The sequence below is a fragment of the Phalacrocorax carbo genome, chromosome 1 (genome assembly GCF_963921805.1).
Source record: "Phalacrocorax carbo chromosome 1, bPhaCar2.1, whole genome shotgun sequence".
NCBI classification, from domain to species: domain Eukaryota; kingdom Metazoa; phylum Chordata; class Aves; order Suliformes; family Phalacrocoracidae; genus Phalacrocorax; species Phalacrocorax carbo.
This window is the reverse complement of record NC_087513.1, coordinates 184,713,341-184,725,833: the sequence shown is the minus strand read 5'-3', so window position 1 is coordinate 184,725,833 and position 12,493 is coordinate 184,713,341. Positions and strand designations below refer to the sequence as shown.

The 12,493-nt window shown below is 43.4% G+C and overlaps 1 protein-coding gene across 1 annotated transcript in view; it reads left to right on the top strand.

Moving 5' to 3' along the window:
• The first annotated feature begins 2,334 nt into the window (after positions 1–2,334).
• Positions 2,335–12,493, top strand: part of EPSTI1 (epithelial stromal interaction 1) — a 54,992-nt gene continuing 44,833 nt past the window's right edge. The window contains exons 1-2 of the mRNA XM_064440819.1: positions 2,335–2,607; positions 12,411–12,469. Of these exons, the coding sequence (XP_064296889.1) occupies positions 2,411–2,607; positions 12,411–12,469 (256 nt within the window). The 5' untranslated portion in view covers positions 2,335–2,410. The remainder of the gene's footprint in view (positions 2,608–12,410; positions 12,470–12,493) is intronic.

The following is a 12,493-nucleotide window of genomic DNA, read 5'->3' as shown; positions in this document are numbered from 1 at the left end:
AAACTGCTCCATCACCTTTCCGGGGATAAAGGTGAGGCTGACTGGCCTATAGTTCCCCAGGTCCTCCTTGCCCTTTTTGAAGATTGGAGTGACATTTGCTTTCCTCCAGTCCTCAGGCCTCTCTCCTGTCCTCCATGACCTTTCAAAGATGATGGAGAGTGGCTCAGCAAGAACATCCGTCAGGTCCCTCAGCACTCACGGGTACCTCCCATGAAGGCCCATGGATTTGCGAGGATCCAGTTTGCACAGGTGATCTCTGACCCAGTCCTTCTCAACCAATGGTACATCTTCCTTTCTCCAGATTTGTCCTCTCTTCTCTGGGGGCTGAGATGCCTGAGGGCCAGCCTTAGCAGTAAAGACCGAGGCAAAGAAGGCATTGAGTAACTCCGCCTTCTCTGCATCCTGTGTTACCAGGGCCCCTTCCTTGTTCAGCAGTGGGCCCACTGTATCCCCAGTCTTCTTTTACTGCTGATGTATTTAAAGAAGCCCTTCTTGTTATCTTTGACATGCATTGCCAGATTTAATTCCAAGTGGGCCTTGGCCTTCCTCGTCGAATATCTGCACACCCTGACAATATTCCTATATTCCTTCCAAGTGGCCAGTCCCTTTATTCACATACTGTGAACCTCCTTCCTCCATTTGAGTTTCTCTGGAAGCTCTTTGCTCATCCTTGCAGGTCTCCTGGCTCCTCTGCCTGACTTCTTCCTCCTGGGGTTGTACCAATCTTGAGCTTGGAGGAAGTCATCCCTGAATACTGTCCAGCTCTCTTGGAGCCCCCTGCCTTCCAGAGCCCTAGCCCATGGGATTCCTCCTAGCAGGTCTTTCAAGAGGCCAAAGTTGGCCCTCTTGAAGTCCAAGGTTGTAACCTGACTCATAGCCCTGCTTCTACCACGCAGTATCCTAAACTCAACCATCTCATGGTCACTGCAGCCAAGGCTGCCCCCAGCTCTTACATCTTCAACCAGCCCTTCCATGTTTGTTAGGATAAGGTCAAGCAGCACATCTCGCCTCATTGGCTCCTCCAGCACTTGCATCAAAAAGTTGTCCCTGATGCTCTGCAGGAACCTTCTGGATCGTGCGTGGCTCCCTGTGTTGCTTTTCCAGCAAATATCAGGGTGGTTGAAGTCCCCCATGAGGACCAGGGCCTGTGACTGTGAGGCTACTTCAGGCTGTCTGTAGAAGGCTTCATCAGCTTCTTCTTCTTGGTCAGGTGGCCTGTAGCAAACGCCCACAACAGTGTCACCCATATTTTGCTGTCCCTTAATTTTTACCCACAAGCTCTCAACGTGTTCTCCTTCCACTCCAAGGCAGAGCTCAGTGCATTCCAGTTGCTCCCTCACATAAAGAGCAACTCCCCCACCTCACCTTGCTGGTCTGTCTTTCCTGAAAAGCCTGTAGCCATCCACTACCACATTCCAGTCATGTGAGCTATCCCACTGTGTCTCTGTGATTGCAATGAGATCATGGCCCTGCGACCGCACACAGACCTCTAGTTCCTCCTGTTTATTCCCCATGCTGCGTGCGTTGGTGTACAGGCATTTCAGAAAGGTGCTTGAGCACACAGGTTTTCCCAGAGGGGTGTACAAGGACCCACTACAGCTATGCAAACCCTTGAGGTGGTTGGTCTCCTTGAGTAGCATTACTAGTTCTTTTTTTCTTGGGTTAGGAGCTGCTAAACATCTTTATCTTACTAGTGATATTAAGAAAGTTGCTGGTTTTCCACAGCCCTGCAGGTCTCATAGATACAATACTGCTGGTCAAAGGTGTTCACTGAAGGGATCTACATTATTGGTTAAGAGGATGATGTATTTGTCTGCTATTTGTCAGGTAGAATTAGGAAGGCTGAAGTAAAAAAGGTTTTCTGATTGAGCAGAATTGGAAGGCAGAATTAGAGTTGTGCAGGACCCTTGCCTTAGGATTCACGTGAGGCTTAGTCTTTAGTTTCACTTTCATCTTTCTCTTTACACTCCTGCAAAATAAAAACCAGCAACCCCCCTAGAGCTACTCTGCTCTGTCACTGGCAAGTTTGAAATGCTGGGGTAAAAAACGGTCAGAAATAGGGCTTTCAGGCAGACCTCACCACCCTTGTGCTGAAGCCGTCTATTTCAAGACTGTGCAAAGTGTTGCTGACTGTTTTATCAGTATAGATCAGCTTTGCTGTCACCCCGTGACTCCAGTCTGCCGGGGTGCTGTGGCTGAGATGATCAAACTGACCTTCAGCTGGAGTATTGCTCAGAAACCAGTATGTTCTGAGATATGCATGTATTTACATGTCTTACAGCTGAGATTCCAGGCAGGGGCGGGTCTTATAAGGAATTGAAACCAACTTGTGAGAACTCAAAAGCTTTGAGTCTTTCCCTAGCCTTAGCTGCAATACTCCTTTCTGACAAGGCAAGGTACTGCCGAAGCAATGTCTGGGGACAGCAGATGGAGGGAAGGCAGCAGGTACAGGACAGCTGCTGCCTCTGGTACCCTGTTTTCCTCTCATGGTTACCTCTGGGATGGCAACAATAAAACAGAGGAGGCTGAAAACTCTCAGAAGCTGACGACATCTGAAGAGGAGCAAAGTGGCCAAGCACCAGCCTACCAACAGCAGCGAGAGCAGTAGTAAGTAGCAAGGAGCCTGGCTGAAATGGTGTTGCATGTAGCGGGTGCCTGTTCTCCACCTTAATCAAGGTGTGCACCTTCAAAGGCAGAAGTACTTTATAGAGAGCCTGTGAATGGGACTGGGCACACAAGCAGCTTGCCCTTGTCCTCTCAGAGCCACCTGTGGTCAGCCTGAAGCCTACCTATGAATGATGCTTCTTACATGTGACCTGAGTCGTTCTGGTAGCTTTCATGATGGCATGGCTTACACCTCACGTGATAGCAGCAGCTGGTTCTGTACGTTTGATATTGCCATACATAGTGTTAGTTTCTTGGCATCTTTTTTGAAGTGAAATTTCAAATCTGGTTCTAGTTCCCTGTTTCCTGTCTCCTAATATTTCATCCTGGAAAGTCTGAAAATACTTCCTTTGGCTTAAGAGATAGATATAGGCTGCACTCCAGCAGTAATCTGAGTGCAGTCCAGGACACAGAACAGCTTCTAACAACTTCATGCTGACAGAAGTAAAGCTAAAGTTTGAGCCCTCAATTTCATTTTAGGTATCGGGATCTACGCTCAGTCCATCTCTGATTTTTCAATGACAATTCTTAGATAGTTTGTATAACCTCTAGCTGGCAGATATAACACAGAATAGAAACAGACAGTAGCGTATGTGTATTTTATGCACGTGTGCTTAACACATATATGCTTAGCTGACCAAAAGTAATTGTTTACAGTCCTTTTCCCTAAATGTGCTTTTTCTGAGCTGTTAGTAACAGTGCATATAATGCTATTATTATTTTTTGCTGAGTTTGCTTAGCTTGGCTTTTTTCCCCTGCCTTTCAAAGTGCAGCTGACGGAAACTGAAGGCTGTTTCAGTTTCCTTTCCCGTTCTGGGTGAAGAAGGTGGAGCCACGCTGTAAAAGAGGTAGCAGGCTGCTAATCACAACCAGCCATCAGCAGCTTTCCATTGTAACCCATGGATGCTTGCCTACTAGGAAGTAATGATACAGGGACTATTAAGAGTGGGGTAGCTTTGAAATCTGTCAGTGCTTTAATGACTGACTTTCAGGAGAGCAAACAACCATTCCTGAGTTACAGTCTATGTTTATTTTCTGCCACTTCCAAACATGAAAGACCCTCTGTCTTGCCTGCCCTCACACTGGCATATATCCTCAGTACAGTGAGAACAGCCCTAGTTAGCTTATGTATTTGTGCTATGTGTGGTTTTTGCTGGTTTTTTGGTGTGTTTTTTCACCTTTTGATCAGTTGGGTTGTGGGTGTGGGGTTTTTTTTTTGTTGTTGTTTTTGGTTTTTGTTTTTTTCTGGTGGGGGTGGATAGTGGGAGTTGCCCCATTGATATAACTGTGTTCGCCCAGATTTAGTCTGGGGTACAAACCCCTTGGTAGAGGTTAGGTAAATACATAAACAGTTGGTTAGCCTGAACTCCCCACAGAATTTAAGGCTAGAGCAAATACATTCACACAGATTCTGACCAAATGATGGGATCCATCACTAAAACTAGGTGAGCTTTTGGGGAAGAATAATTTAAAGCCCCGTCCCTGTTTCATCTTTATATGATGCTTGCAGAGAGAAAGCTGTTGTGCATCTACTGCAGGGACTGTGCACTTTACGTTTTTTGCTGTATGATACAAAAGATTCTCTCTGTGCCTTCATAAAGATGTAGCAAAGAATTCATTCCTAAACCTGGAGTGTACAAATTAAGGTCTGCATTAGTATGTAGTTGCTGAGAAGAAGGAATGAGGGAAAAGTAGATTCAAAGAGAAACCACATAAGTGAGAAACAAATAAGAAGTGAACAAGACTGGAGTTTGCTTCCCTCCCTCAAGGAGGGGGACGCTAACAGTTTGAAGGAGATGAAGCTGCTTAAACTGCAGTTTTCTTAACTAACCCAGATTAAAGTGGTAGATGGTGTTGAAAATACTGAAGCAGACAAGGGGAGATCTTTATTCTTAAAACAAAAAAATCCCCATATTTCATTCATTGTTACTACATTTGTTCTGTTATTTCAAGTAACATTTCAAGAAAGATCCCAGATTAAAGTATCATTTTAGCAGTGATAAAGCTGACTCAGCCTTTTAGACATCAATCCTTTTGAACATGATATTTAAAAGTAAAATACTAGGACACCCTCAGAATAGTCCAGGTTCTCAGGCTCTAGGGTAGCCAAGGGTTGAGCATTGCAGTTGGAGAGCTGAAGTCATGGGCTGTCAGTAGAAGAAAAAAATGCACAGACTAGCATTAACCTAGAAGGCTTTCAGGAATATGTGTAGCAGAGGGAACATAAGGGGCCCAAGCAGCATACCTCTGTGCCAAGGAGTGGCTCTATCCCAACTTGTGTGGCGCTTGCTATTTTCTGGAAACAGCCAGGATACCATTTTGCTGCCAGCAAAGCAGGAATTGGAGTCTCTGTTGAAGCCTCTTTCTGTGTGTGTGGTTTCCAGGCAAACTCTCAGTCCCAGGCTGTGCATCATTGCAGTTGGGAGTGGAAAAACACCTTAGCAGCATCTTAGGGAGAGATCAGGTGACCTTTCATGTAGACTGGACACATGAAATATGTGTGGGACATGGCATGTTGTAGTCTCATCCACTACTCGATATTCAAACTTGACTGTTAAAAAGTACAAAGTGGGCAACTGGTATTAGAGGGTAATTTTCCTATTGCTTTGGAAAAGCCCTGATATGACATGTCGAGGCTGAAAAGTGATAACAAAATGGTCCTAATTAAGTTAGGAAGAATACTTGTTCAAATGCAAAATTGAAATGAAAATTCACACATCTCCCTCCAGTTATATATAGGATGTGGTTTCAGGCGGTGGAAAAAAAATCACCGGGATGGCAAGTGCTTGAAACTGCTTATAATAATAAGCTTGCATTTAAGTTACTTCACTTTGTCTGCTAAGTGCCATGAAATTAACTTGTAGAAAGTGAATTCCCAAATTGCCCCTGTTCATGTCTATTCAGAAACAAAAGTCTATACAGCAGAAAAGGTGGAGGAAAGTGGGAAGATTAGAGGGTAAATTATAGCTAGTGCCTAAAAAAGAAAATGCTGCCCCCAGTCAGTAGTCTGTCCTTGGCACCTTTAAAGCTGGCAAGAATAATATTGGTTCTGGTAAAAATCCATTAAAAAATCAAATTCAAAATAATAAAATCTGAAGATGTATTGTCGCACAGCTGGTAACAGTCCCTCTCATTTTGTGTGAGAAGAGACCAGAGCTCCTAGAATGCTTGACTCACAAAATTGTATTCTTCGACTGCCAGAGCCAAATCCGTCAAAGCTTTCTTTTCTTCCTTTTCCAATCTTCATCCTGAATTAAAAAAAATATATATATCTGTAGTGTTGTAAGACGTCTCAATCTCTTGCTGACAGAGTACACTTAGCAGTTCTTCTGAAAATTTTATTTTCTGTCATGATCTGAAATTTCTTTTTAAAAACACCAAGTTAGTCTATGAAACTGAGGTGGGTGCTTAGCAAAATGCTTGTTTTGTCCACTGCCCTGGCACTGGTGAGAGTGCTAGAAGTGTAATTTGAATTATGGACAATCTGTTTAGAGTTGAGTTCTGCATTTGCTGCACAGGTGAAGTCTCCCAACTCCCTATCTTTCAGGCTGAGGGACTAATCTTTACAGCCCAGTGGGGTGATTCAGTGATATCTGGCTTCGATGTGGTCAGTAGCCATCCTTACCTCCAGCCAAGTGTTTAGTGGCTGAGTCCATATACGGGGATAACTATGCAGTAAGATTTCTGTTGGTCTTGAGGATGGGAGCTGCTCTGTTCCTCCTAATGTGTGTGAGCGGGAAAGGAAGTCCTTTTAACTACTACATTAGAAGCCTTTCTTGGAAGAGCTTGGTTTGCACATACCCTGGCATGTTCTCTTGATGCATAGCTTGATGAGCGGCTGTGGTGAGATGATGAATAAGGAACATATGGGAGGATATTGCATTTGTGCAGGGGCAATAAAAGGACAGCAAATACTGTGGTGCAGAGGCAGAGGACAAGGAAATATATTGTTGAAAAGAAAGTGGGGGAAGCAGAGATGAACATGCCACTAGCTTAGGTCTTAATCTTCATGAGATACAATATCTGAACTGTTCAGCTCTCCAGGCATGCTGGCAAGCCTGACTTGCAACACACGGATGCCTCTGCGGGGTGTAGCTCAGCTCAGCGCTGGTGTTGCCAAGCCCAGTGCCTGGCCTGCCCATGTATAGATGCTCTGCGCTCCTCATGGCTAGTGATAACCAGGTGCTCTAGCTGGCTCTGGCCCACTCGCTGCAGCCCTGGCACTGTTCTGCGCTGACGTAACTGAGCTGCTTTGGGACCTGGGGACAGCATAAACACGGCTGCATCCAACTTCATAGACTTTGTTGGGTCCAATGTTAGTCTAACACACTGCCACAGCAAACTCTCTGCCCACAAGCATATCTGACTAATGGCACGTTAGTGTTTTCAGGGGAGAAAGCTGTGCTGCAAGCCAAGTTTGGGCTGAGAGCTATCCTTTGGCTCCCTGATCTGATCCATCGCTGTGACAATTTCTCTGGAGATTTAGAGGGTGTTTAAGATTGTCTTCCAGCACCAATGTGTTTACTACATCAAGTGGGGCACTGGTTGAAGCACCTGCCGTTCTTTTTCCACTGTGCTATCGCATGCTGAGCCCAAACCAAGCTGCTGAATCCAAGCCCCATCTTAACTCTTGGAAATTCAGTTCTGAGCTTCAGTTTTACACTTTGGGCCAAATTTTAACTTAAGGAATTTTTCTACAAGCTTGTGGGTACCAAAGAATTAAGGTCTGGGTGCCAACAGCAGAACCATAGGTCTGTTGCTTTCCTGCTTGTCTCTGACTCATACCTTCTCCTGGGCTTTCCTCTGTTGTAACTGCACCTCGTGCAAGTTCACTTCTGCAGGGTTTAACTCTTGCTTTATCCTGAGGCCTCACTATGGCAAAAATATTGGTCATTTTAATGAAAGCTTTAGCTAACCAGAGGGACCAGATACAGAAGTGAGTTACTTAATAAGCTTCCAGACTTTAGCTGAACCGTGGTAATTAAGTGCACTCCTAGTGTGTGGCAAACGCAGGACAAAATCCACGAATGCAGACTTTTGATGATAAACATTTTCTGTTACATGCAGTTTATTTTCTGCCTCTTGTGTCAAGAGCACACACGCAGCTAGGATGAATCAGACAGCGTAGAATCTTAAGCCCCAGTAATTCAGTTTTTTCTCTGAGCTGCAAACTGGTAAGATGCTGCTGCTGATAAAGATGGAAAGCCAGAGCCCCAAAGTTGCACGCGAGGTTTGTACACCCTCCCAGAGCTCTGCTTATGGCACCGCCAGGGCACAGAGCATATTGCTCAACTGAAGTCTAGAACTGTGGCTGTCAGTTATCATTAGCATCTGGCTGTATGTGCATTGCAAAATACGGCTACCTGCAGGACAGTTGTCTGCTCGCTGGGATTTGGCAGCTTTCGTGGTGCTTGGCAGCATATGGTTGCTCCATGTGGCATGGGAGCCTTGGTGAGAATAATACTTTGTGGCGGCATGGACTTGACTGCTCTTAAAACAATTCCTGATAATTGAATGCAAAGTTTAGCTTATCGTATCTTTGAAGGAGATTTGACAATCATCTTCGGCATTTTAGTCTCTCTTCTCTTTTTAATTCAGCCTTAACATATTATTTACTGCAGTATTTCACCTATATCTTCCCTTGAGTCTTTCCTCCAGACTGAACCTGCCCAGATCTTTTTTCCCAAGCTTTAGTCATTTCTGTTACTCTCCAACTACATTCTCCTTGGTTTCAGTCTCTTACAGAGAGCTCATTGCCCAGCAGAGCGAAATATTTAGCTTTCAGCTTTGTGCCATTCACATACCGATGCACCCACAGTATAAAACACAGTGGAACTGGAAATAGTTTATAACAGTCATTACTTTTGTAACTCTTTAAACTATTTCACACTTCATTTGGAAAGCTCCCCAGTGGTAGACAGCTGGAGCAGACTTGAGGAAAAACTGAAGGGCACAGCTCTGCAAAAAACATTATTAGTGAATGGCAGTTCCCATGTGTATTTTCAATTTTAGAAATAAACTATTTTATACAAACTGGAAAGAAAGTAGAACAAAGGTTTCTATGGTCTGTACCATGAAAGCCTTGAAAAAGTGTCCTTGAGTGGTGCTAGTTAGATAAGTGGAGTTGCACACAGGACTCAGAATTGAGGATTGCAGCCATGGTGTTCTCTGTGTTGCTGATCACTCAAACTGTAAACTGTCCTTGCAGATTTTCTATGACTGTATTGAATGTACCTCTGGATTGAAATTTTTGTATACCTATTTATACGTAGTTATATAGGTATTTATGTTCCCACTGCTGTGGTATTTGATGTCTATCTGTTTGAAAAATCATCTGAGGTTGCTTTTTGTTTTAATTTCAATATAGATACATTCTCTTATTGGGTTATAACTTTCTTACTCTCATTAATATCTGTTCGGTCTGTGTAATTAGTCAATACCTTCCCATTTTCTTTGGAGAAAATAAACCAAAAAAACCTCAACAAGATTAATATGATCTATAAAGACGTAAGACGATTTGTTTCCCTTTTTTGAAGAGCTATAACCTGGGTAAGATGTTCCCCTCCCCAGTGACGTCTGTATTTTTATTCATAAAACAATCCTACCTCAAAGATAGGCTTAAGTCATATAACAATAAGAATCATTATTAGGGAACCTGGAGAGTTAAATTCTTTATCATCTTTTCTGGTTGGGGATTTTGAAGAGCCTCATATATTGGTGTAAAGTACAAAAAGTCTGCACATCACTGATAGCTTCAAATCTTCACATTTCCTTAATTGCTACCCAGGTAAGTAGGATAATTTGCTCCAGACTTATGGCTACTGTGGCAACTCAGAAACTGACTGGAATATTAAATTGACAGGCTGTAGCAGGTTTTATAGGCTTTACTGGATCAGAGGTTTTGTCTGAACAAAGAAATTACATGCAATATCCTGCAAACTGGCTAAAACATAAGGTGAAAGCTGGTGGTGGGGTTTTGCATTAACTTTCTTTCCTTCAAAAAAAAAAAAAAAAAGAAAACGAGGGATGCTAGGTGTGGATTTTAATTTTAGCGTTAGAACTGGTAGGGCAGATGGTGTCTCCTGGGTGACAGCTTGTCTGGCTCCTCTCCTGCTGTAGGCTTGAAAAACAAGGACCAGTTCATACCCTGACTTTCACCCATCCCACAGGTTTTCCATGTGCTCACACCTCCTTCCTCCTGATCCCAGTACCCAAAGCTATACCCTTACATATCTATCTTCCCAGAGACCAAGATGAACACTATAAAGTTAGATAAACTCGCTAATGCTTTTTTTCCTCCCCTAACTTGGACTAAAACAAAGTACAAACACTAGGTAAAAGACAAACAAAAGTTGGTATCCTGTTCTCCCTTTCGCTCCCCCACTACAGACTTGACATCCGCATTTTATTTTAATTTTGCCTTTATTTCACTAACATGGAAACCAAATTGGCCTTTAAGTAAGCACTTTCTTAACCACAATGACTCTTACACTGGTCTTTGGAAAACAGAGCAGGGGTTTCCCTGCCAGTAAGTGTAGTGTCACCTCTACCCCTTTTGTAAACTGATTGATCTTTGCTGTATTTCGTGTGCCATCCTTCTGACTTCCTGGATTATGTCTATGGACTGGTGTCAGAAAAGTGGCCCCCACCTGGCCTCCCAGCCTCTGAGCCTTCCAGCCAAAAAGCAGAAGCAGATAACTGAAATGATTCATGGCATAAGGGCTAGATTTGATATTGTGATTTCTCATACATGTGTGGACACCGAGAGGTCCATGCTTTCTTTTTAATTTGATTTCTAATTTTAAAAAAATCCAACCAGAAAAACACTGTTTGAAGTAATCAGAGTACATTTGATGATATAAAAACTCTTCTGCCCTCTAGTGCTGTGAAGCAGTGGGATGTCTGAGATGCACTGATGTTGTGGGGGGAAATTTTGTGGCCTTGCAACTCACAATTCCAGACATATTTTTTTTTCGCTGAGAGAGGGAGGGGAGTGTAAAAGGTACTTAATCATTTTTGTGTATGAACTTGAGAGAAATACGGTCTTAATATCTGAAACAGCCAAGAAAAAATTCATTGAAACTGATAAACTGTACAACAGCTTGTCAAAGGCAGTTTGGGATAAACTGTAAATGCTACCACTCAGTCAAATGAATACAAATCTGAAAAACCATCACTGATGGGGAATGTTATGCCATAAGCAAGATGGGTTGGCAAAACTTCTTTCAAGTAACTATTACAGTTGTGCCATGAATGCCAGAGAGGCATTGCTGCTTTCTTAGCTCCTGCCTTTAAGGGTCTGGGATTCAGTGGAGAGGTGAAGAACAGTCCCAGGGCACCAGAGTATGCTGGCAGGAAAGGAAAGGATCATATTAAATGGCACCATTAAAGCTTGTAGCCATATCTTTACTAGTTTAATCTCATAAATTAATCCACATCCTCCCAGAATAAGTCTTCAAAGTGAAAGAGGTAATTGGATATAAATACTTTCCTTCCCAAACCCTGAATTATTGTAGGCAGCAGGCAGCTTTTTGCACTTTGATCTCTTTGCACGATATTCAGTCTCCTTTTTAGCCTTAGTCTCTGGCCTCATTCTCTCATTACTTTTCCACAGCCAACTGTGCTCTCTCTGCTTCCTAGCTTGTCCTCTAGCCACCCCCTGTGGCCCTTCTTTTAAGAGTCTCAGCCTTTGCCCCTCATTATTCTTTGTTTTCTGCTCTTCTCCTTGGGCCTTTCCTGGATGAAGTCAGATGAAATTTTTGTGCCCATGTGTGCAGATAAAACCCTTCTGAATGCTTCAGAGAGATGTGAGCTTACTCTGATACGTGGAGCCGACTGCTGCCTAGTGCATTTCTGGTGAACCTGCACCCCCATGGCTTAACTTCTGCTGAGCGAGAGCCATGTAAACTCGTACCCAGACAATACACTGTGTAGATAAATCCCTTTGTTTTCTCCAAGCAGAACTGACATGTTTTCATCACTCTTTTGATCACCTCAAGTCTCTAATACACTCTGAACCATGTCCTGCCTCTTTGCTGTCACATTAGATTGATAGCTCCTTGAGACAGCAACCACATTTTGAATTAAGTCTAGCAAAACAGGACCTTTGTCCTGATTCAATGAGTCGCACCTTAGGCATGACAGCAAGATAAATATGCCCAAGGAATTCCTGGTGCCTGACAAATGAAAGGCTGACAAGGAAACTGAGGCTCGGGCTGAGAGCAAGTCACCTCGGTCCATCACAAGCAGTATGATTTTGCATGCTCCTTGGACAACTCTTGGGCAGACTGCCTAAATCTACAAGGTGCGTGGTGCCCTTGAGGTATGGGGTGGGACTGCCAGCCCCAGTGCTCTTCCCAGTAGACAGTGGTCTTCCTCTGTTCCTGAGCAAGCTGTGGAAGTAGTTGTCTACCACATGGAACTGTTTGATTCGAGGGAGTGATTTGATTTGAAATGACTGAGATTTGAGGTCAGCAGTCTAGAGTGAGAATTAAATAAGGAAAGTGAGGATTATGCTAAAAGTGTCTGAAAATGTTATCTTGGTGGCTGCAGCCAATTCCAAATATAACAATTATTTCTAGAGTATTTACCAAAAATTCCTGAAGAGCTGAATCAAAATAAATACCGGTTTTGATATGAAGTTGTTTGCTACAGCAGCAGAAAACTGATCTTGCTGATGAAGGAAACCCCTTCCAATCTTGTTTTCCTGTAGACAGGAAAAATAAGAGTGTTCTCTTTTGTTTTAGTGTCAGCCCATATGTCTTGGTAACTCCAAACGAAACCAGAAGAAACCAGTTGCAGCAAAGTAAGTTCCGTTGTCTAATATGGT